The sequence below is a fragment of the Thrips palmi genome, unplaced genomic scaffold, assembly GCF_012932325.1.
Source record: "Thrips palmi isolate BJ-2018 unplaced genomic scaffold, TpBJ-2018v1 HiC_scaffold_16, whole genome shotgun sequence".
Lineage (NCBI taxonomy): Eukaryota > Metazoa > Arthropoda > Insecta > Thysanoptera > Thripidae > Thrips > Thrips palmi.
Genome location: NW_023144625.1, coordinates 15362394 through 15387375, shown reverse-complemented (window position 1 = coordinate 15387375; position 24982 = coordinate 15362394). Strand labels below are relative to the sequence as shown.

The 24982-nt window shown below is 63.0% G+C and overlaps 1 protein-coding gene across 1 annotated transcript in view; it reads right to left on the bottom strand.

The window, feature by feature from the left end:
* The window catches only part of LOC117643032 (probable G-protein coupled receptor CG31760), a 60270-nt gene that overhangs the window by 6313 nt on the left and 28975 nt on the right, over positions 1-24982 (bottom strand). Inside the window, exons 4-11 of the mRNA XM_034381670.1 lie at positions 7050-7233; positions 6749-6872; positions 3533-3676; positions 2172-2372; positions 1817-1885; positions 1561-1670; positions 701-915; positions 188-326 (exon numbers count right to left, since the gene is read on the bottom strand). Coding sequence (XP_034237561.1) covers positions 188-326; positions 701-915; positions 1561-1670; positions 1817-1885; positions 2172-2372; positions 3533-3676; positions 6749-6872; positions 7050-7233 — 1186 coding nt within the window. The remainder of the gene's footprint in view (positions 1-187; positions 327-700; positions 916-1560; positions 1671-1816; positions 1886-2171; positions 2373-3532; positions 3677-6748; positions 6873-7049; positions 7234-24982) is intronic.

The following is a 24982-nucleotide window of genomic DNA, read 5'->3' as shown; positions in this document are numbered from 1 at the left end:
TTGGGGCGTGGTAACCCGTTTTTAAAACCAACAGGGCGCGAGAAACAGCTCGCTGACTTCCGCAAGAAAAAGTTGAAGGCGGAAGGAATAAAAATAATAAAACAGCAACAACGGCGGGTTTGCTTGGAGGGAAATACGCCCGTCGCAAGACGAGATGGCGGAGGAGGAGGAAGAGAGTTGCACTCACATGGAGACGTTGAGGAAGACAGAGAGCAGGAACTCGTTGTAGATGGCCATGGAGATGAAGCGGGCCTCGTTGAACTCGGAGGGCGCCTTGCGCACCACGATGCACAGACGGATGCCCCAGCCGAGGAACACCACCTCCACTGGAGGACAAAAACGTCGTCAAACATGTTTATGTACACTCCGGCGCAGAGAGGCCGGCGTAAAGCACTCGGCAGTTTGGGCACAACGCGCGCTGTGAACGGCACGCCGAGGCTTTGCCGGCTGTGGCAGACTGTACCAAAGGGGGCGGCAGTTTGACAAGCAGCGACACTGCTTCCCTCAAAGTCTGACAAAGAAAACCAACACCATTTCTTTCGAAATGCAAATAATTGTGCGCAAACATATGGAGCTGTTTTTCCTTCATGATGAAAGAAAAGAAAGGAAAGAGAGATGCGTGGTAGAAAAAAAAATTCGTTCACACACAATTTTTTTTTGGACACTATTGTTGACTGACGGCAATTGGGAGTGTACTCACGGGTGGTGAACGAGTGGTCCCACCAGTCCGTGCGGCAGAGGTACGCCTTGAGGCCCTCGGCCGTCTTGCCCTCGATGGCGGTGGGCGGCGCCACCAGCGTGCGGATGGCCAGGAACACGCTGAACACGCCCGCGATCACGCCCACGCGCTTCACCAGGTCCAGGTCCGTGATCTTGACGGCGCGCGCGGACCGCACGCGGAAGATGACGGAGATGCTGCAGATGTCAACAAAAGTCAAAAAGATGTCTCCTCGGTGAGCGACGTCAGTCCAAATTCGGTCCGTTCGGACGCCACTGTGACATCCATTAGACCATCCGGTCTCCTCATGGGCAGGGGCGGATGGGCTGTTGAGGGGGAGGCTGCTCCGGCTCGCCTTCTCCGAGGCCGGCCGGGTGGGGGACGGTGCGTTTCGCAACCAGACACGGCCGGGAAAACAAAATGCTAATTTTCCGCACTCCAGTTCCGGCGAAAATCCCGTGCCGAGTACGTAAATTGCTTCATTCGACATGCATAGCCTCAGCGCGAGGTTTTTTGCCTCCCACTGGCTGGCGCGATACGCACGCCGTGCACCGCGCTGCAGCCAGTGGCGTGCGCAGGAGGGGGGGGGGGGTCATGAACCCCCAATTTGGCAACTAGGCAGCCGCCTGGTAGGTAGGCAAGTTGCGTCACTTTCCCTTGTAAGTAGGCAAAAAGCATTGCCTACACCCCCCCTTTTTTTTCAAAATTTCTGCGCACGCCACTGGCTGCAGCGCGCCCCACCGAGTCTGTTCCGCCGACTTGGAAAGACCCCCGCTCAAAAGCCGAAAAGGAGAAAGAGGGGGGGGGGGAGCCGGAGGGGCGGACAGACGACGTTCCCTCACCGCCACGTCTTGAGCATGAGCGCGCCGTACGTGAGGGAGAAGCCCAGCTCGCGCAGCCACACCCTCAGGGTGCACCACACCACGTTGGGCTGGAAGTACGAGGCGATGGTCTGCAAGCAGAAACGTTTTCGGCAGTGTAGACACAGACAGACACGCAGCAGCGCGCAGCGGCCGTTACAAAGAGCCAGGCGGGCATGTGCCACAGGCCGCAGGCGGCAGTAACACGCAAACGAGGGACAGGTGTCGCCACTCTCACCGTGCAGTACATGAAGAAGGCGCCCAGGGCGATGACCCGCAGCAGGACGGGGCTGGCGGCGCGCACCACCTCGTGGGAGAGAGAGAGGGAGATAATTAATTTCAATCACCGGAGCCTGGACGGTGGCGGAAGCGCCAAAGTTGGTGCCTCGGACTTCGGCCACCTCGGGCCGTCTCGGGCGGGGGACTCGTTCGGGGCAATAATTCAACCCGCTCGCAGCAGACTCATTCCGGGAGGCATATTTTCGTCGCTCCGTCTCTCTCGCTCTCATGGGTCGTCGCCTGTAGGTGCGAGACAGCCAGAGCGAAGAAGCGACCCTCAGTCTGCTGTGGGGTTCAGTAAGGGAGAGGCTCACCTTGACGTGGCCGTACTTGACGGTGAAGAGCGCCACGGCGGGCAGGCAGCAGATGACGGCGGCGGACAGCGCGAGCAGCGCCGTGCGCACGGGCCAGTTGAGGGCGGCCACGCACGGCCGCGCGTCCTCACACCACTCGCAGCCCTGCGCGCACGGCAGGCACTCCAGCGCGCCCGCCTCGGCGTACATCGAGGCGCGGCCCTGCAGAGGAAAAGGGAGGACCGCTCTTAACGGTGGAGCGCCTTCAGTGCCTTGAGCTCCAGAGTCGGTAAATGAGACTCGGACCGAACTTGTGACCCCACCAATGGATTCCTCTCCGAACGAGGAATCCATTGGTGGGGTCACACGTTTGGTTCGAGTCTCATTTAGCGACTCTGGAGCCCAAAGCCTTCATCGGTCTTCTGGCCCACTGTGTGGAGGAGGACCCGCAGTGGGAGCGCCTGCGAAGCACGGGGTAGGCAACCCGGCCGCAGGCGAGGCGTGCGGGTCGGCCTACCCCGTCGTCCGCAGGCGCTAGGTCCACTGCAAACGCGCGCGCGCACGGGACCCGTTTCGAGCTCCACACTCTTCGTCCGAAGCGCTATCCAAAGGTGACTCCAGCGGCGTTCGATTCATCGTTCGATTCATCGTTCCAGCCATCGTCGCGGACTGCGGAGCGGAAAGTCCGCCTGAACGAGCAAGGTCTTGATTCCCTGATCGCCGACTCCGCCTGCGCCGCCAACTTTGCCGTCGCTTTTCGTTCCGTTTCCCTCGCGCCGCCACGGGACGTACGGGACGCGCCGCGAGTGCGAGAGAGACGGAGCGAGCGCACTGTTCGGGCTCGGCCGGTGTCGCGATGAATTAGTCGCCGACATTGTCTACCGGCCGTAAACGGCGAGGAGCGCCGGGGGAATAAATGAACCCTTTGGCTTCGGCGCGCATTGGCTCTGGCTTCGGCTGCTTTGGCGCGACCCGCCGACTTTCCCTGGGAGAGATAAATGGGTCACCCGGAAAACTGCCCCCCCCCCCCGCCTTGCGCCGTCGCAAAAAAGCAAGGTGAAATAAATCAAACAAAAAATAATAGAAAATGACTGCATCGGAAAAGGAGGACGACCGGGCTGCAACCGACCCGCGGGGGACCGGGCCTGTTAATTACGTCGTCGACTCGGCGAGTCGCTCAATTCGCGTGATTAGAAGAGAAATAGACGGCCCGATCCAGCCGACGGCAAAAGGGACAGGACGGGAATCCACTTAAAACCATTTGAAAAAAGAAAGAAACACGCAAGTAAACAACAACAAGAGTTTTAAAACTGAAACTGAGGCAAAACAGTACCTGAATTTGAGAAAAAAGCGTGAGGGTAGGTGATTGCAAATTGGCTCACCAGCGCGAGCTTCTCGTACTCCTCCTCCACGTAGCTGCCGTTGTAGAAGCGCTGGGCCGCCGTGATGTCGGGGAAGTAGAAGCCCCGGCGGCACACGCAGCGGTAGGAGCCGCGCCGGAAGCCCAGCCCCGCCACCGGCTCGCACTGGAACAAGGAGGGCGCGAGTCACAGTCCCCGCCGTCTCTCTGTCTCCCTCGCACCCGCGGGGGACGTCCCATGAGTGCGAGAGAGACGGAACGGCGAAAGTATAACGACTCTCGGAATCAGTCCGGCGTGCCAGGGCGCCAGGGGGCGTCGACTAAGCCGATTGCCGACGTTATAGGACCCGTGCATGAGGTACTCGCTGGGGTAGGGCCCGAGGGTCGACTGTGGCCTGGGTGGTAAAGTCTTAGTACACTGTAAAACAAGAATAAATTCGGTGCAGCATACAGAGTGCCTGCGGAGTGTTAATCCCCCAACCGACAGATCGAAAGGTGTCCACCAGTCCCGTACCGCAGAGACTGAACCTGCCTCCACTGTAGGCGTGGCTCTCCGGGTAGCGTTCTCAGTGCTCAACAAAAATGTATTCTGTCTCCATGTCATAATCTTGCTATTCCATTTTTCTTCCTCCGCCTGTCCCGTCCGTCTCGTTATAAAGGGAAGCGTGGCACCGTGGCGCACGGCTTTCGGTGGCAACTTCTCGCCGCCCTGTTGTCCCCACATCGTTTGTTAAGTTTGCCTCGTTAGGATCGCAATGATAAGGCAACGCGACCCAAAGTGGCGCGAGCGGCTCAGCCTGGGCACCGCCTGGGCACCGCCCCGGATTTGGGGTGGCCGCGGTTTGCCGTCGCTGTTTAACGAAAGCGCACGGAGAACAAATGCCAAAAAAAAAGGGAGCAAGCAAAAAACTTTTCCCACCTTTTTCTTCCTTTGCCTCATCCTCGCCTTTTGTTTTTCAGTCACTCCAATTTCACGACCACGGACGGCGAAAAATTTAAAAAAAGCGACGCGTCGGGGGTTCGTCTGTCCGTCCGTCGAGGTGTTATTTGTCTTTCGCGCTTCTTCCTCTAACTCTCTCTGTCTTTCTCTCATTTATAAATATTTCTTTTTTTCATACCGCGGCGGAGAAGCGCGCGGGGCCGCGAGCTTTCTTTCCAGGCAGCCTTTTAAAAACTCGGGAAGCGAAAGCAGCCTCCTGATTCCGTCGGATCGTTTCGTGGCACTGTCTCTCTCGCACTCCTGCGGGACGCCGGCGGCACGCTAAGAATTTTTTTTTTTAAATGTGCGTTTTGTTTGGACAAAATGTGTTCGACTGTCACCAAGTCGCCGCGGGAGTCCGTCAAGTCGTTCCTGGCCTGCCGGTCCCTGCCGAGATGGAGGATGGAGGGGGTTATACAGCCTCGCGGCGGCTCCTGCCACCGAACCGTTCGGAAAATCGGTTTGTCGCTCTGTCTCTCTCGCGCCCTTCTGGAGAGGCCTGTGAGTGCGACAGAGACGGAGCGACGAAGCGACCGGAGCATCGCCGACGACACGCGCGCGGCAAGTCAGGCCCGGGCCGTGGACGGACAATGCCGCGCCGCCGACAATGCAAGGCGGACACGTTGGGGACCCCCGCGGCGGGAAAAGGGAAAGAGGAAGGGGGCGGGTCAATTATTCGGGGACAGGCCGAACCGGAGGGCCGCGCAGAAAGGCAGCGCCCGGCCGGAGATAAATATCCGATGGCGGTTTTCTATCTCCGGCCTCAAGTGAAGAGGGGTGGCTTTAATGGCCTTGACAGAGATTCAACCAGCGGGTAAATCGCTCTCTCATTTTCGCGCGCCGGGCTTCCCCCACCCGACTTTCCATCTCTGTCTCTGGCTCCGGAGCCTCGGCCCCCACGACCTCGCCCGGGGAAGGCACGCCCCGCTACGCCCCGCCAGTCGAACCCGGAGGCCCGGAGGGAGTCCAAGGGGAGTCGGACTCCATTACGGTGGAGATTAGGCAGCCGGCTGATTCCGTACAGTGCCGTTGCCCGGCCCGCCGGGTGCGAGAGAGACAGAGAGACTGTTCGGAGTCAGCCGGCTGGGCAGCGCCGCCCTGGTGGCCGCCCGACGGACCGGCGCGTCGACTCCAATTGGCGCCAAGTGACACGCCCATCAACGAGTTTTAATTGCGAGATGGCCTCCGCGACGTTCCCCGCGATCGCCTCCGAGGCAGCCACTAGGGCGGCCCCTAGGGTGGCCTCCAGGACGGCCTCCAGGACGGCCTGTGGAACGGCCACTAGGATGGCCTAGCACGGCCTCTAGGACGGCATCCTGGACGGACTCTAAGACGGCCTGTAGAAAGGCCTCCAGAACGGCCTCCAGTGGGCCTTCCGGCACTGCCACGCAACGGCTTACCAAGTTGTGCAGCACACCGGTGGCCCCGGCGGCCGACAACTGTCGCTGCGTCGCGCACTTGTTGGAGGCGGTCCGCGCGGCTCTCCAGATGACAGCGGACGCGGGTCGCTTTGCAAACAGAGTCTTGAAAGCACTTCTGGGAGGCGGGGTGGGACGCCAGGCCGACGCGCGGGCTACCGCGGAGGCCGACGGCCTGCCTGCCCGACGCAACGCTCCGAGCCACGCCCCCACCAAGGCCCGCGCCAAGGCCCGGCTCGCGCCAGGCTTACGGCGTGGAGCATCGGGCCCTCCAGGAAGGGGTGCAGGGCGGCGCGGCGGAGCGGAGAGGGGCTTGACTCTCATTAAATCGACTCATTTTCGGGGCGGCCGGCCCCGCGGCGACATGGCCCTGGGACGCCCTGGGGCCTCCAAGTTGTCGCAACGAAGCGCTCGCCGTTCGCATTCATCACTTTTCTTCTTATTTCGGCCGCCCTTTTATTATTTCCACGTCGCCGGCCGAGGTCTTCTTGGCCTTCGCGGCGCCGCGGGCGTGGCGTTGCGCGGCGTGGCGTGGCGTGCCGCAGGATCCCTCCGCTATTTGTTTGGAGAAGGTTCATTCCCAGTCGGATCCGGACCACCATTCGCTGCACCTGCTGGGGCTGAGGGGATACGAGGAAAAACGGACGCGTAGCGAGGACGGCCGGACCGGGGCCGGCGGAAACTTCCCCCGGATAGACCGGTGGCGGTGGCGCTTGAAAAGCGGGGGGAATATTGGGGGGAGGGGGAGGGGAGCTCGCCAATCTAAACCCTCGGAAAGTACCCGCCCCGCCCCGCCCCGCCCCGCCCCGAGAAAAGAGGGCGGCCGCCCAGAATCTCGTACCTGAGTGGTCCTCTTCTTGCACTTGTCCGAGGCGGCGAAGATGTTGAGCTGCGTGGAGCCGGGCGGCAGCGGGCACTGGTCGATGTCCACGCGCCGCAGGTCGATGTCGATGCCGCTGGTGCCCCTGCAGCCCAACAAAAGGCCCAATCAACCAGTGGGTAGCAACGTGCGCGCCTGTGTGAGTGTGTGTGTGTGTGTGAGAGAGAGAGAGAGAGAGTGTGATGTGAGAGCTGACAATGACACACGTGTGCGTATTCTGGCCCGCCCGTCTCCCCTTCGTCTGTCTCGCTCCATCCCTCACTTGAAGTGGTAGGTGCCGTTGGCGAAGCCGAAGAAGGGCACGGTGTAGGTGAGCATCCAGATGTTGCCGCCGCCGCAGTCGTAGTACGGCTTGCTCCACTTGCCGTCCTCGTAGGTGACGCTCAGGATCTCGTCCGGGAAGCGCTCCGTGTGCGTCGTCCAGTTGAACGTGTACGTGTGGTAGCCTGCAACAGCGAGAAAGGAAATTGCAAAATTACAGAAAACGAATAAAGAGAGAGCACCAGGTCAGCAGCGCGACGTTGCCACGGGCGTTGGGTCTCCGGCTCGCCCTCTAGACCGCGTGGAACGCCATCGAGCGCGACGGCGTGGCGGCACGGCAGAGCGGCAGCGCGCCTGACTCGCTTTTCATCTCTGATCGGATCTACCGCCACGCTCGCGGCCAGGCATTGCCGCGCCACCGTCGGTTCCAGGAAACCTGGACAGTTTGGACCGGCAGCACCACGAGTCCACGGTGGAGGCCACTCGCGGGGCACAGCACCCTCCACGACCAAGTGAAAATGACGCACTGCTAAAAACCCGTCAAATACACTTTTCAAACATCTCCACATCCCGTGAGTACTTCGGAAGTTTAACGTGTAACTGAACGTTGCCTCTGGTCGGCATGGCGAGTCCCGGCACGGCGCGAGGCGTCCGCAAAAACCGTGGACATTATAACCAGGGCGAACAAACTAATTACTCAAGTCGGGTTAAAAACTTGCCAACGCGGCCCCCACTTTTTCCCTCGGCCTGCCCACCCCCGCTGCGTCTCGCTGCAACGCGTCGTCTCCTCGTCTCGTCCCGGCGCGTGTTGAGAGTTTGTTAGTTCGACGGCGAGCCGCGGCGGCGGTGCTGCTACTGGTGTACCGTTAGTTCGCACACGCCGCGCAGTCTGCCCGTAGTCGGCGTTGTCGGCCAGTGCGAATTTCACTTTGTTTGTAGTTGCAAAAAGGGAGGGAGCCGCACTCAGGCACTCGCGCGCTCTCTCTCTCGCACACAACGTACTCACAGTGTACACACCGCGCGCGTGCGTTGGCTGCCCAAAGGTTGCAGAGGGTCGCACTCTCCGTCCGCGCCGCTCGAAATAAAGCCTGCGCGTCGAGGGGTCAGGAGGAGGGGGAAAGGGCGTGGAGGATCAAGCGTGAAATATGCATTTCAAAGCGCGGTCGGTCGCCGAAAGCATTTCGAGCATTTCAAGCGGCGCTGGCGGGCCGTCGGTCTGTCCGGTCCAGGCTCCGTGCGCCCTGCCGGCCTGCATCCCGACGAGCTTCGCGGCGCGCGGCTCATCCAGAGGGGCGCCAAGTGGTGTCCGCCCGCACCCCGCCCCACCCCGCCCTCCCGCAGCAGTCGCTCGCTCGGTTGGCCACCGACTGCGGCCGGGGGCGGCGGGGGCGGCGGCGTCCTCATGGGGGCGGGCAGGGTCGGCCCCGCTGTTCGAGCACCGCGCCGTGCCGAGCTTCTTGTCCACCTTGCCGATTAGCGTTCCGGGGTCGCCGCGGAGTCGAGGGGGTCGCGGTGCTCCACTGGCAAGAAGGGACCGCAATCCGCGTCAAGGGGACTGACGTGACCGAAGGCAAAAGGACCTGGCCCTGGCGGTCCGCACAGCAGTGCCACGCAGCCCGAAGGTGGCCGTCGCCGACTATCGTCCTGCCAGTTTCAAAAGTTTGTGGTCTTTTTATGTTTTGTGCGCGGTCTGCAACAACGCGGGGTTGCACCGGACAGGGCGACGTGCTCTACACGCTCCCATGCACACCGCGCGCGTCAAGGGGCCTGTGAGGGTCGCCTCCACATCGCTGAGCTGATGCATGGGGCCAGCGTTACCACCTGACTTCACCTGCTCATTCTCCCCCCACACACAAACACACACACACATACACACACGGTGCAACCTTGTTGCCGGGAATGGCGGGGGGTGCGCCCGTGGTTCTCTGTTCCCCTGTAGGTCGAGAGTCATGAGTCACCGCCCGCGGAAGGTGGCACACACTTTACAGGTCTATTTTACTCCCGCCGCAAAAAAGGACGTAATTTGCGATGCGGACATGCAGCAATACGTCGGCGACGCTGCATAGCGCGAGATGAAGAGCGCCCTCGTGACCGCGCCCCCTGCGCCCCCTGCGCCCCGGCCTGACGGCCCGCGCTAATCCCTCACCGCTGTCGCCTCTGTCGCTCTGCTGCTCCGCCGCACTCCCCGCCCACAGCGGCCATCACTCACACCTAAAGATTGCTACTTGCCCCACATGTCTTTGACGCCATAAATTTTCTCCCCCATCCCCCCTCCTCGTTATGTCTTTCTCTCTCTCTCCCTCGCTCCGCCCACGCACACACCTTCTCTGCGCTGGGAGCTGCGCTTGCCTGCGCAACTTTGCACGCAATCAGCAGGGAGGCGTGCATAGCGGCGCGACGGAACACAGCGGGCTGAGTCCCCACGGGTGCTCTGTCTCGCTCGCTCTCGTGGGGCGTCCCATAAACGTGCGAGAGAGACGGAGCGACGAAGCAGGGGGCGGAATCACCCTGCAGGGCCAACGCGCTGCTTTGACATTCTCGAGCCTGCCATGGCCTGCCACCTCTGTGTGCGTCCGTCCCTCCGAGTCCCCGCAGAAGACTGTTGCAGAAAGTCCCCTCTCTCTCTCAGTCACATTCATAGGGCGTCCCGTATAGGAACGAGAGAGACAGAGCGACGACCACGGCTCCCGGGAGCGTTGGCACACGGACCCCGTTGCGCCCCGAGCTGCTCCCCGCTTGCAGCTGGTGTCCTTCCGCCTTTCGATAGCAGCGCGCTCCGCTCCAGACTCATTCCGAGAGTCTTCTCTGTCGCACATATGAGGGACGCGCCATGAGTGCGAGAGAGACAGAGCGACTAGACTCTCGGAACCAGTCCGCAGGCTCACGAACGAATGAACCGGTGACTGCGTGCTGCCGTGCCGTGAGACGGTTCTCCCTCCAGCGAGGCAGAGCGACGTCTCGCATCAGCAGACTGATTCCGAGAGTCGTTTTCGTCACGCTGTCCCTCTCGCACTCACGGGGCGTCCCATTTACGTGCGAGAGAGAGAGACGACTCTCGGTGTCACTCTGCAGGAAGGCCATACGCAGCAATAAGCCGACTAATAACCCGTCGAAAAGCAATCACCGCGTGGAAGTGCTTCCGGGAGGGCGACCCTGGTTCGGCCTCCAGCCTCCGGGCCGTGCGTGCTTTGCGTTTCGTTCGTCCCAACCCGAACTCGCTCCAATTCGCAGCGCCCCTTTTCCATTCACTTCCATTCGGAATGCCCCCGTGCCCGGCCGGAGAAATGACCCACGTATCGGCGTCGCGTCGGTCCCGTGATGATGCCTCTGAAAAGCCGAACTCGACCGATCGACATCGACACATCGATTCAACCGTCAATTCAATCCCTCGCCGGGGCTGTGAGAAGCCCAACCCGTGTCTGATCAGCGGTCATCCGTCTCGGTGAACTGGAGCGCGCTTCGGACAAGGTCGATGTGACTGAAAATTGCGCACTGTATATTCAGTCAGAGCGGCCAGACTTGACCGGGGCGTTGCGACGTTACGCTTCGGGCTGCTAACCCGTTTAGCCGCACCGTCTGGCCGCGGCCCTGCGCAAGGCTCGCAAGGCAGAGCGGGGCACTGTAGGGCCGGTATTCAATGTTGATGGCCCGGGGTGAAGTGGCCGGCCTGGCCGGACGGACCGAACTGGCCGGGGAGGGACGAGTCCAAATGCGACAAAGTCGACAAAGTGGGGTCAGGGAGGCAAAGTACAGACAGCTGAGTCCTGCGCGGGGCGGGGCGGGGCGGGGCGGGGCGGGGGGGGGGGGGGGGTGGGCGCACCCTCATTGTACACACTGGCGCCCCAGCGAGGGCTCTTTCACAGGGCCTCACCGCCCGGCCGAGCCCTGCCTGACGCATTAGCCCTGCACATAACGAGAGGGAGAGAGAGGGACGGGGCCCCGGGGACAATGGCTGGGCAGCACCGGGCGCGCCAGGCAGGCAGCGCGGTGGCCGCCCGCTGGGCCTGCTGGACCTCCCCGGCGTCCAGCAGGTGGTGGACGAGCGCCCATCCGCCGTGCCCCGCCGTCGCCGAGTCGTTCCCGAACAAAGTCGAGCAATGCCAAGCCAAGGCCTTCGGGCTCGGGGCCGGCCGCCTCGGGGCTCAAGGCCGCGCGTCGTAGTTCGTGATTGTCGAGGTGTCCCGGGGCGAGGCTGGGCTGGGCTTGGCTGCCGCCCGCTGCCGCCGGCTGAGCTGACGCCGCACCCACTCAACATTTATTGGGTTCAGGGTGGTTCAGAGTGACGCGAGGCCGCGAGAGCGCCCCGCCCCGCCCCGCCCCGCCCCGCCCCGCCCCGCCCCGCGCGCTCAAAGCCAAGTCGTTTCCGTTAGCAAAGCCGGCGCGGCGGCGCGGCGCTGCACGGCTACGACCAAATCCGATACACGGACATGGCGAATCGGCCCGGCAGCCCGGTGCTTTGCATCTGCGGGGCCCCGAGCGCACGCCCACGCCCCCAGGTGCTAGCGACGATAAGGAAACCAGCCACTTTCTCATTTATGTTATTTTATTTCCCCCGCCCTCCTTCTTTTTGCTGTGGAACTTGGGACGGGGAGTTCCAGTGCGAGCGTGGGTCGTGCTTAATTTTACGTTGGGGCTGATTTTAGCCTGAATCTTGCTATTTTCAGAGACGTAACAAGAAGTGCATACAACACGTCATAGAGTACCGTTCCGAAGAGTCGTCCCGCAGCGCTGTCACTGTTGCACTCATAGCGCTCTCCGTGAGGGTGTGAGAGAGACAGGCCGCTCCTCTGAATAGCTCGTCTGGTTGGCACTGGCTTGCATGGCGCGCGTGCTCGGCGAGTCACCGCGCGGATCGAGTAGCCTCGCGCAGGGTGTGTGCACAGCCCGGCACAGCCCGGCACAGCCCGCCTGCCGCCAGGCCGGCACGCCCAAAGGGCACGCCCCCGCTTCGGCCGCTTCCACGCCGGCACGCCCTGCCCTTCCCGCGGTGCGCGTTCCCCCTCCAGGCCCTCCAGGCCCTCCAGGGCAGCCCTCGCCTTCGGGAAGCGCGCGGGCAGCGACACCCGTCCGGGTACCAGGCCGGCAGCACCCCGAGCAGGCCGTCGTCATGCTGATGAGGGCTGCCCGGCCCGCCCAACATCGGCCATGCCCCGCACGTCGTGCGACACGGGCTGTATAGACTGATTCAGAGAGTCGTTTTCGTCGCTCTGTCTCTCTCGCACCTCCACGGACCGCTCCACGAGTGCGAGAGAAAGAGCGGTGGTTGCGGAATTCACCCCCACCGCGTGCCGCGAGCGAAAGAGGGGCCTTTAATAATAGAAGGCGTGAGCGAACAAACCGCATGATGTGGACATGCGTGTATGCAGGGGGAAAGGTAAAAACAGGATCGAACGCTGGGCGCCATGACGGACTACGACCATTCGCAAACTTCACTTTAGGCTCGCGAAAACACGGGAGCCATCAAAGAGCACCGCAAATGCACCGCAAACTCAACAAAAAAAAAAATAAAAGGTATTTGGCTATCGGGAAATCGGCTCTTGGATTCGCATTGCATGGACTCCACTCCTATTTACATTCGTTCGTAGAAAAGAGAATAAAAGTGGCCTCTCTGCCTGCAAACGTCATTCTATTTGTTTGAAAAATAATAAACTCCTGGCGTAAGGTGGACTTGCAGCCGACGCGCAGACGCTAACGGGATTAGGCTTGGCCCGGGCAGGCCCGGCCCCTGCCGACGAAAAGCAGCTTTCTATTAAGGCAGCAGGGAAAAAGCATTTTGTCCATTTCGTCCGCGCTCGGACTCCGGCGGGCCCGGAGTCCCGGCGAGTGGCGCGGGCAGTGGCGCGACGCGGACTTGACGCGCTGACGGCCAGCGCTGCTCCGCCAGGACGCCATGACAGCCATTAGGACGTCGGCCAGCAGGGAGCCGCGGCAGCGCACCTTCCCGAGGCACCGCCTTGCTGCCTCCACTGCCTCTGGCTCCGGCGGCAAGGAGCACCGCACCGCCTTCTTCGCGACGAACCACTTAATTCGCCATCCATGAAACGAGGGAAAAAGTATAAAAGGCTCCGGATGGAGATGGGCGGCGAGCCAGCCTTGCCTCGGCGTGCTGCAGCCAGCCAGCAGCCAGGCAGCAGCCAACCATCAGCCAGGCAGTCAGCCAACAGCCAGCCAGCCCGCAGATCGGGCAAGAAAAGCGAGCCGGGCGGAGCGGAAACTCGTGGCGTGCCGCTGCAGCTTCACTGCCTCCACTGCCTTGGCTGCGCGCTGCGCACGCCGCGCACCGAGCGCCGAGGCCGCGTTGTTGTAGACTGGCAGACGGCCGCAGACGGCGGCACGGCGGGGCAAAGGCGCAAAGGCCGCGCCTTCTTCCTCATTGTCAAGTTCACTGCCACTTCTCCAAGTCCCCCCTCCACCGCCGACTGATTTCAAACAGCGTTGTCCGTCTTCCTCGCACCGGTAGGGAACGTGCCGGGAATACGAGAGAGAGGGCTGTTCGGAACCCGGCCGCTGGCGCTGGCAGGCGCTACCCCAATGTGGGCCACCGGGCCGGCCTTTGAGCAGGGCCGACGCCGCCGTGGCCGAGGCCGTGCTGCAGCTCGCTCATTCATTCGGCCCCGTGTGCTGCCTTTGACGGCGGCCTCGGCCTCGGCCTCTTCTCGCCTCGCGTCAAATTGTTGCCGCCCTGTCCTCGGGAAGCGTCGGCCCGGTAGGCAGAGGCCACGGCGTCAAGTCAGAGGCCCTGAGACCCCCAAAAGCCGAGACCCCCGCAGTCCGCCTCGTCGCGCCCGGCCTCGGCCACGGCCTCGGCCCAGTTGGAGCGGAAGGGCGCCGCGTAATCACACCATCGGCCCCGACAATAATGACGACGATTACGGTTATTACGAGGCGTCGTATAGCGTCGCGGCGCGGGCCTCGGCCGTGGGTCCGTAGTTGGCAACTATTTTCGCAAATCAGCGAGCGCTGAATGGCTGGCTGAGAGGGAACTCTGGTGCCGCACTCGCATTCCGGCGCTCGTTCGGCACACTGCTTGCGTCGCTGTCTCTCTCGCTCCCCTGCGGCACGCGCCGAGCGCGCGACGAAGAACCACTTCGGAATCGACCTGCCGGCGTGAACACGGCGCCGACGGCGTGTGGGGCTTCGGGCATTCAGTCAGTCGGGCCGAGGAAAAGGGCAATGCTTCGGGCGGGCGGTGACGAAACCAGAAGAGTGTGTTCACTGTTCCACCACGCGGCGTGGTTCAAACAGTGGAGTAACCGGGGCCCACCACGGCTTCTCTCCCATTGTGATTCGCATTAGGGCTCCAAGTTCCTCGAGAGGTGGTGCCCAGGGCGCCCCGCTCGACGTCGTGCACGTCGTGCATCGCCAGGGACGCCCTGGACTGCCACGCCATCCACACGAATGTGCTGAGTATGAGCTGCGGCTCCCTCTCCCAGGGCTGCCTGGCCCGGCCTGGCCCGGCCTTGCCTGCCGAGTTAATTTCTCTAGCGGAAAGTTTCCCGTGCGAACCAAGCGGAGCACGGCGAGCAAGCGGAGCCGGGCCGCGCGGGGCGAGGCGGCGGCGGCGGCGAGGCCAAACTGCCTGGGTAGGGTGTCATACTTTGCCTTGGCGCGCCGATGCGGTGGCGGCGGCGGTGCGCTTGTTGGGCTGCTGGAGGGATGCAGCAGGTGATAGCGGTGCCGCCAGTGTTCCCTCCGCCCGCACCGTTAAACATTTTAACCCCGCGCCCCCTTCCCCGCGCGCTGCCGCCGGCGCCGCGCGCCAAATGGTTCGGCAGAATTACAAAATTATACATTTGAAGTCACACGCGAGGCGGGACGCGGGCGCGCCGCCCCGACGTACACATGTTCCACGGTCGCCCGGGACACCCCGCGCCGGTGCACGGCCAGAAACTCTGTCTGTCTCTCTCGCACTAATGGGGCGTCCCGTATGGGTGCTGGAGAGAAAGCGACCGAAAAGACTTTTGATCAGCGTGCTGGTTAGACCGCGTCGCTGCGTCTCTCTCGCTCCCCTGCGAGGTCGAGAGGCAGCCCATTCAGCCCTTGCCGCCACGCCGCCACGCCGCAACCGTTCGCAGCCTGTTTCCGCCACGTCCTTTCTCAGCGGAAAGCGGAAACGCTGCGCTGTTGCCGCCAACTCGCAAGGCGTCGCCGTCCTCGCCAACGCCGCCGTCGTCGTGATGCAATCATCGCCGACCTGCTGCGCCTCGAAATGCGTGACGCCCACGCCGCGCCATTGCCCATTGTTGCCGCCTTGATGAAAAGATCGTGGAGCGTGTCGTGGAGGAAGCCAGCCAAGCCTGGCCGGGCCTGGCCGAGCCGCACCGTCCGCCACCACGGCACCCTCCGGCAGCAGCGCCAGCAGCGTCAGATTGATCGCCAGGAATTTGCTCAAGTTCGACGGGCAGGCTGAGGCCAAGGGGCCGTCGCCGGGCCACTGCCTCAAAAATATAGCATTACTCTTTTCGGCGTGAGGCCGGCCACCGCTTCGCGTCGACGGGAACCTTTCGCCCGGACACTCTTTACACGCCCTCCGGTCCCGAGCCGTGACACGACCGAAGAGTTGATCCTGTCGCATCCGGGCGCGCCGGCTGCCTCGCTAATGAGAGAGAGAGAGAGAGAGAGAGAGAGAGAGAGAGAGAGAGAGAGAGAGAGAGAGAGAGAGAGAGAGAGAGAGAGAGAGAGAGAGAGAGAGAGAGGCCCCCTCCACCACCGCCACCTTAGCGGGGCTCCAGTGACGCCGCCTCGGCTGGCCTGCATATTAATCTGGACCGGATACGACTTTACGTGCCCCGGGGCGGGCCGGCCGAAGGGCGGTCCAGGGGCGGTCCGAGGGTGGTCGCCTCGGGGGGCGCGGAGGGGCGGCTCCGCGGCGGGGGGTTGGCGGTGGGGACCTTGGGGGGAAGCCTGCCGGGGTGCAATGGGGGTCGCTATTACATTGTGATGTTACGACCCAGTTGCTGGGCGCTGCGAGACAGAGCCAGACTGTGTGCGGCGCGCAGCAGCCGAACTGTGGCTTCCCCTGTCCCTCTCGCACCCCTGCGGGACGCCCCGTCAGTGCGAGAGGGACAGGGCGACGGAGCCGCGCCGGGCCGCGCGCCGCACTCAGGCTGGGGATTGGGCTGAGCTCCGCGCCCCGGTGGCGGATTCATCAATTGTCAAAAAACTTGTAACTAGCGCAGCTTGCCCCCACCGCCACCGATAAGTTGGAGACGGATGGGGCTTTGGAGGGGGGGGGGGATCCACTCATGACCCATTCCACCTCCTCAATCACACGGAACAGCACCCTCCCTCCCTCCCCGGCCGACTTGAGCCGCCTCCGGCCGGACCTGCTGAACGCATCGCCCTCGGAAGGAAAGGGCGAGAGAGAAACAGCAGCTATTTTTAAAACCAGAGCAGAGGGATGAGGGAGGGAAGGAGAACGAGTTTTTAAAAAGCACTGCAGTGCCGTTAACGGCGCGCGCGACGCCGCGTCGCTCCACTGATAATTGAGGGTGATAAATCAGCCGCGGACTGCAGCGGGATGACCCTCGACTCTGGAGGCCCTGGAGGCCGTGGTGGCCGTGAGCGTCACCAGGCAGGCTGGGGCATAAATACATCATTTTGCTGCTACCCTTGATGAGTATGTGTGTGTGAGTGTCCAGAAATGTGTTTGTGTTTTTGTGCGTGTGTGAGTGAGCGTAGCGCGCTGGAGCAAGCGGGGTGGGACGAGGGGGAGAGTGCGCAAGTGGTGGACAAGCGGAAGGCACAAATAGGAAAGCCGCCCTCCCCTCTCCCCTTCCTCCGGGGCAGCGTCGTGTAGGTGAAGTGGGTTCGGGTTCGGGTGTCTCTAGATGGATGGTGCAACGGGACACACGAAATGGCCCGCCACGGGAGGGAGAGAGACAGAGAATGCAGCAGCCGGCGTGCGTGTGAGTGGTGTGCGAAGCACGACGACGACGGTGCAAGGGGTTCGGCCTGCACTCGGGCGACGGCATGGCGACACAACGCGACGCATGGCGACAGGGGACGGAGGGACGGGCCAAAGATACCGGTGGTCTGCCCCGCCCCGCGCAGCCTCGAGCCGCGCCACGGACGGGTTCCATCTTTCCATTTCCCGTTCGTCGTACTTCACGGCCAGGCGGGGCGGGGCGGGGCGGGGCGGGGCGGGGCCCCGAGCAAATAGGATACAGACGGAACCGAGTGGCAGGCGAGACAGCCTGTTGGCCTGCCCCGACACTAGAAGTTCGCCCACCCTGTCTCCATTCACGCAAACACTTCAGCGCGCGGGCTCCTTTTTCCCCGCTCCTATTTTTTGACGTGGCGTTGAGTTTGCCTATCAGCGCGCCCAGCCGCGAGAATAGGCAACAGCGCCCCGCAGCGTGGCTGGGGCCACGGGGCAAGGACAAGTCAGGACTAACCGAGACCAAGGGCTAACGTGGGGTGGGCATAGTACTTTCGGAAGTGTAGAACGGAGTGAGTGGCTTTAGAAAGGCATTCATTTAATGCGAGAGAGTCTGCACCCGCGCGTGACACATGAGGGGATTTTCTTTTCGTTTGGTAAGTGAGAATGAGGAAGAGTGGGGTGTCCGCGTGTTTTCCTGACGGCTCGCCCTGCCCCGCCCAGCCGCTCCACTGAGGGCGGTGAGGCCAGCCTTATTGTGTGTGATACCCGTTCGAGAAGATCGACTGCCAACCCCTCCTCCAGGGCACCCACACGCTGGTCGCCCTCTCTCTCACACACGCCCGCTCGAATTTGCGCGGCAGGAGGTCTAAGGGGCCAGGGCGGCCAGGGTGGCCAGGGGCCAGGGCCTGCTGCTGGCTCGACCAAGCTCGACCCCGCATGGCGTGGCATGGCCCGAACCAGCCAGACCAACTATCGGAAACGAAAAACTTGCCTCTCCCTCGTCCGTCCACCCCGTCCACCCCGTACCCCGCACCATTAGCTCCAATGGGCGAACCGGAGCCGGAGCCGGCCGGAGCGGTCGCCATGAGAGGGCGCCGCGGTCGCCTGCCTCCGGTGTTCCAATCCCAGTAGGCTCACCTCTCCAGCCTCTCTCCAGCCTCTCTCCAGCTTCTCTCCAGCGTCTCTCCAGCATCCAGTCTCTCTCCAGCCTCCCTCCAGCCCCTGACGCAGCAGAGGCACGCACATGCTGCCGAGCAGTAAATACTCCATCGAGGGCAAGGCGTGCGGTCGGTACCCGAGTGAGTGGGTCTGCGCCGGCACTTGTCGCTGTCCTCTTCTCTCCCTCTTCTTCTTCTTTTTCTTCTCCTCGGTCGCCAGCAGAGGTTTAGCGCGACCGGTTTTGGCAGTGGCCCCGGCACGCTCCAGCGGGGGCATTCCCAGTATTTTCCCGGCGCGGCCGCCGTGTGGCAGTGTGGTGGAGGCTTGGCGGGGGCCGCCCGCCTTCTAGAGTGGCCTAAGTCGAGTTTACGGTTCCGGACGCCAGATCGCAGCCGCGGCGGAGCGCGGCTAAGAGAATGGAGGGCGGGACCAGAGACGAGGGGCAACCCCGCCTCGCCCGATCATTCTCAAGAGGACTCCTGTCATGCCGGGACAGTAGTAAATGCCGTCGGATAAGCTGAAATCAATTCGCATGCAACCGGAACCCTCCGCGAAGGCGCGCCGGCTTTCCTTTTCGAGGACGACGCCGACATCGACGACGACTCACCGAAATGACGTACGTACAACATTTCCGGCCGTTGGCGGAAATCCCGCGGCAAATCCCCTCTCTAAGGGATAGTGACTTACTTGTATTTTCCCGCGAGATCCGGTGCAATCGGATTGGACGTGCGGCACGCGCGCGCCACGCGAGGTGGGACGCAGCGAGCAGCCTCCGTCCCCAGGACGGGGGGGAGTGCGCGAGCGAGTGCCACTTTTTCCTGGCGGGGTCTTCGCGCTCTGTCTCTCTCGCACCCCTACGTCACGCCCCGCGAGTGCGAGAGAGACAGAGCGACGAAAGCACTGTTCCGACTGGCCGTGCCGAGGCGGAAGGCGCCGCCGCCGGCCAAACGACCAAACTCCGTGCAGCACGACGACGACGCGACGCCACTCCGCAGCCGCCTTTAAATTAATAACAATGCCCCGAGCAGCGCGCGCAGCGCGAGCGGGAGCAAGACGTCAGCGCGACAAGGCGGTGAGAGCGCGCGCGGCGTGGCGCGGCGTGGGCCGGCGCAGCGCGTAAATTCCAAACTTTTTTGTACGCGGCGTGTCTCGTGTCTCGCCGCGCTGGCCACTGTGAATCACCCCCCCCCCTCTTCCCTTGCCCTGGACTGCTGTTCATTACAGAGATGATCCGCTCGTGGAGACCTGCCATTGGCCAAGCGGGCCAAGTCGCGTTGCCAAAGCGGACTCGGTCAACTCGAGCCTCGCCGCCGACCGACCAACCCCGCGCCGCCCCCGCGCCGCCCGCGCGCCGGCAAGCCCAACTTCGCCGAATAAAACAACTTTGGGAAGCAGGGAAGGGAAAAAAGGCCACCGACACACTTTTCCGCCGCGGATTGCTAAACGGATTTCCCAGAGGCGGTAAATTGGCGAGCAGCAGCAGAGCGGCCCGCCTCGCGGCGATGGAATCATTTCAGAAAAAAAGGAAAGCGGCAAAAAAGCTGAAAAGCGCGGGCAGAGTACGTGACACACTGTGTCCGGCGGGCCGGCAGTGGGCCAAGCGTGGCAGGTTTGACGCTGAGGCGGCACTCTGCGCGCAGCAGGCTGACTGATTCCGAGAGTCGTGTCGTCGCGCTGTCTCTCTCGCACTTACGGGACGCCCCACGAGTGCGAGAGAGACAGCGCGACGACAACGACTCTCAGAAGCGGCCTGCTGCCACGCCACCTTGGCCCCCACAAACAAGAAAGCCCATTCCCGGCACTCCGACGCTAACGCGCGCTAACGCCTCGCCCCTCGCCACCCCCACCCCCACCCCCAAGCCCGGAGCGGACCGGGCCCGCGCCACCAGATACATCATGGGCGGAAAAAGGGCCGCTGCCCTTCAAACCGTTCCGACCACTTAAGGTGCTGGCGGACAGGGCCGAGAGGGCGCCACACGATTCATGGACCCGCCACACCTCGTCGCCACGGCCGTCCAGGACGTGGCCAGGGCCACACTGTAAATGTCTTACGGTGAAAGGCTGCACCAACATAATATGGTGGAGGTTTTCTCCATAATACCAATGAAATTCGTCAAAATCTCTATAAGGTATAGTGAAATCTCAATGGTATGTTACGAAGGCCGCTCCCCAAACCCCACCATAATGCGGGGGACAGGGCAGCCCCACCATTATGGAGAACCTTCACTGGTCAGGCGTGGCCAGAGTGCAGGACGGCGCCCAACAGCCGGAAAGCACGCCGTTCCGCGCCGCGCGAGGTGTATCACCGGAAAACTGCGCCTTAAAACTTTTCGCTGCTGCAGCGGTGACCATTCTTTCTTCGTTTTCTGGCAGTCCACCCGGCAGTCTACTTGGCTGCGCGTTGGCTGCTGCCGGCTGCTGTCCTGCCGGGGCCGGGCAGGTGTTTGCCGACGGTTCGACTCAAGTCGCCCTCTCGGTTCGATAGCCGAAGTCGCCGCCAGCACCGCGATAAAGCCGCCCGCACTCCTCGCTCTGTCTCTCTCGCACCCCTTGGGCCCCTCGGCACACGCCGTGAGTGCGAGAGAGAGAGGACGAGGAGTGCCGCCGGCGGCATCGCTCGACTGCCGCGACGTGAGCGCCTGGCACACTGGCAACCCGGCCGCCGCCGTGCTGGCCGCGTGGCCTACCCTCTCGTTCGCAGGCGCTTTGGCGGACCGTTCCCGTCGCCCCGTCTCTCTCGCGCCTTTGCGGGAGGGCCCGCGAGTGCGAGAGAGACGAGGCGACGAGAACGACTCTCGGAATCTCCAGCCCACACGCGGGCCCGCAACACGTGAGTGCGGCGCGCTGAGGGATGGTGTCGCGGCGCCACTATTTCGTTCGCGTTGCCCCGCGAGCACGAGCACCTCGCCGTCAACGCGCTGCCGCCGACCCGTAAATCCGGCCCCGCTTCTGAATTCCGCGCGCCCCGCGGTGGAGGGGGGGGGGGGCTGCACTTTGCGGTGCCAGCAGGCAAGCGGGTGGCGCAGTGGATGCCAGCAGGACCGCTGTGTGTGTTTGGCTGGGCCCCCGCCGTGCTGCGGACCGGTTCCGAGTGAGGAGTGTCTCTCTCGCACACGTCGAGCGTCCCGTGCGGTGCAAAGGAGAGAGAAACGGTCAGACCGACCGGACCCCCCGCTCGGATGCAGCCTGCTGGCTGGCAGCGCTACCTGTGCGCCCCGCGGCCACGGCGCCGCCCCGGATATTGTCACGTTTAGGGTCCGCGCCGCGCCAAGGGGGCCCCAAGGGGGGCACCAGGCACTAGGGGGTGTCCCAATCGGTGGCGCGGGGCTAAAAGTGGCGCGCATCCGAGTCATCGCGGCCCCGGCCCCGCCCACGGCGACACGGCGCTAACGACTCTCCCTCTCGCACACGCTGAAAGCAGCGCGGGATTGCACGCCGGAGCACATTCGCCGGGCCGAGGCAGCCAAGAAGGGCCGCGCAGTCTCTCTCGCACTGCTGCGGAGCGACCCATGCGTCCAAGAGAGAAAGATCAATGAAAACCGCACAGGCCGATGAGGAAAAGGAGCGTGCCTGTGTCATTTTTTACTGCGTCGCTGTCTCTTTTTGAGCCTTTCTTTTACCGCGCTTCGGTGGCCCTCGTGTTTAAAAGTGCGGAAGCGCGTAAAGCCAGCGGCGTGGATCGTGTAGCGTGCTGCCGGCAAGAAAGGCCTGCCTGCACTGCCTCCCAAATCCTGGATCCTGGTTCCAGGAAGGAGGCCTCGCCCTCGCTTCGCCGAACCATCACATAGGAAAACACACTCTCTCTCTCTCTCCTCTCTCTCTCTCTCTCTCTCTCTCTCTCTCTCTCTCTCTCTCCCTCTCTCCTCTCTCTCTCTCTGTTGCGCCTATGGGACGCTCCACTTGAGGGCGAGACAGACTGACGAAACGATTGATTGGGAATCAGGCGCCTGTAGGTTGATTTCCGCAAGCGTCTCGTCGCTTCGCCTCTTTCTCGTCCTCCTGTGAGTGAGAGAGAGGCGGCGATAGTGACGTGTGGAATCGGTCTGCGGGCAGCCAATAACCACAGCGAGAAAGATGAGTGCCTCGAGACCGTGCCGCGGCGTGCCCCAGGCGTGCCCCAGGCATGCCGGAGTCCGGAGCAGACGCCTCGCCTCCTCGCTATCGATCTATCGATGGAGTCATCGCGGGCTGAGTTACAGTGCAGACCCTCGAGGGGGCCGCCGGGGCCGCCGGGGCCGCCGAGCCGTCATCGCGCAGCTACTCTGGCTGAGATACGGGGCCGCGGGGCAAGGCGGCAGCAGGGCCCCCGGCAGGTTGCTAACAGCTTGCCTTCGCCTGGCTGCGCCTTGCCGCCGTGCCTCCCCAGCTCTGCTCCGCGCGGCCTCGCCCGCCGACACCCACCTCCGGTTACAGTATGTATTGCCAGCCCCCCCCCCCCCCCCGCCAGAGAGTTATAGCGCGCTTCACTTATCGGCAAGCCCACGCAGCGGCGTGCCGTCGCGCTCGTCAGCCGCGGAAAGCTTTGCTGCTCACGCTGCATGGTCGCAGCGCGGCGAGTTTAGCAGCCCGTGCAAGGCGCCGCTGCAGGGGGCGGCACAGGGGGGCGGCGCAGGGGGGCGGCGCAGGGGGGCGGCGCAGAGGGGCGGCGCGAGGGGCGGCCTTTAATCGAGATAATTCCCGCCGTGCCGCCGGCAACTCTGCACCGCCGGGACGCGCCACTACACCTCCTTGCGGCGCCGTGCCGCGCCGTGCCGCGCCGTGCCGCACTGCCGATAGCAAGCAGTCACCCGCAGTTCCGAGAGCTGGATGCAGCGGAGCGGGTCGGCGGCGCGAGCGCTGGGAGCGCAGCCAGCGCAGCAGACGCGACGCCGCGCCCTGGCCGTGGCCCGCCCGCCCTGCGAGTGCGAGGGAGACGGAGACAACGTCGTGAATTACGTCTGAGCGGATGGCTCAGCAGGCAGCGCGCACCCCCCACCCCACCCCGCTCGCGCTCCGCGCGGCCCCGGTGTCGGGGATGTGTGTGGCGCGTCGGATTTATCTGCAAGTCCGATGGGGTTCAATGCGCCCCGAGACAAACGAAAAACACGCACGGTTTCTGCGCTGTGTTGGATTGGGGGGGGGGGTCTGTCATTACCGTCTGACACGGACGGAGAGGTCTAGAGTGTGTATACTTCTCTTTGGCCACGCGGGGCAGGCCCTCGGCCAGGACCCACTGCGCACTGTCTCGTGGGTCTTCTTTCATTAGTTTCTCCCGCTGTGCTGCGTCTGCCACGGGCCGCGGGAGGCAGGCGGGGCCGACGCACACACACGCCCACACACGCACACGGCCCAATGAATGTGTGTGCCACCGCTGCCGCTTTTCCCCGCATCGCAGCGCACGACCTGCAAGACCTCCTCCAAAAACTATAGAGGGGGCGCCGGGGGGCGCTGTGTGCGCCGCCCACGCCAATGAGTCAACTTTCAAGGACGGTGCTGGAGTGGTTGTATGCAGGCAGTGGGCAGGCGGGCGGGCAGAGGCCTTCACAGACGGGGGCGCACAGGCTGGCCAATTTCGTGGCCGGGGGCCGAAAAAGTCCCTCCAACAGCAGGAGGGGGCCCGAGGCCCAAGGCCCAAGGGGGTCGCAACCCCCCCAGCGAGCGAAGCGAGAGCAAAGCGCGCTAACCCCGTTTTAATTGCAATGGCTCATTAGTGGCTGGGAGGCGCCGTTCCATATATTTCCGCAGGCGCCGAGGCGTGCAGCGCCAACACGGATTGCAGGCGAAGGAAAAACGAAGGCCCTCTGTCTCTCTCACATCGGTAGGAGGCGCCCCACGAGTGCGAGAGAAGCAGAGCGAAGGAGACGAGCCTCGGAGCCAGTCTGCAGATGGCAGCCGAGCCGCTCGGCAGAGTCATCTCGATACTCCAGCACCTGTCAGACGTTCGTCCGGGGAGGCGACAGCCCCGCACTCCAGGGTGCCGCGGTACTCCAGGGAGGAGGCAAGCGCGAACCGCGGCGCACTCTGCTGCGTCCTGCCTGACGGATCCGAGCCAAGGGGGGATCTTCTACTTATTCCGTAACGTTTTTCATACCTCTGTCCTTGTCGCTCCTGACGGACTGCCAGTGAGTGCAAGAGAGACAGAAGACGTTACGTCATTTGTGGACGAACCCGAGAGACTTACTCCGCGAGACGCGGAACGCACGCTGTATGCACCGGACGGGCTCAAGTCGGGCGAGCTGGCAAGTTTGCTGCGCTGCGCGCTCCGCGCTTCCAGTAAGAGCCCCCCTCCCCTCCCTCCTCTTCAGGCCCAGCTTGTGGATCACAGCCACCTCCAAGTAGCACGCGGCGGCGGCGTGGTCTGAGTGGAACGCGTATCAAAAATTACTTAATTACTTTTTTCATGAATTTCATGCTTGCGTACGTAAGCTGTGGGGGTAATATCACCCACCATTGCGTTTGTTTTATGCAATGCACATGTGCATCATATGCATGTTCCATGCATAGCTGAGGAAGTCCACACGACGTGTGTACGACTCGCTGCCAGGATCTTCGCGATTCGCGCTCCAAGTTCGCTCATTTGGTGTTTGAGTTTCTGTCTAGCGGGGAGCACACCTGTGGCGGTGCAGGGCAGCCAATAGGAAGGAGAGCCACTTCATCAGAGCAGCCAACGTTACGCCACAATGGGTGCAATCATTATTACCCGAGCGACCAGTCGAACAATGTCCCCCCCTCCCCTCGCTTCCAGTCCGCAAACACGCCTCGCCTCGCCACGCTGCCGTGACGGCTTCCAGGGCGACCGCAGCGAGCAAAGAGGGACGCGAGATAGAGAGATAGAGACAGAGAGAGAGAAAGAGAGGGAGAGAGAATTTCCGGCACCCTTTCTAGCTGGAAACATATTTGGAGCGGCGAGGCAT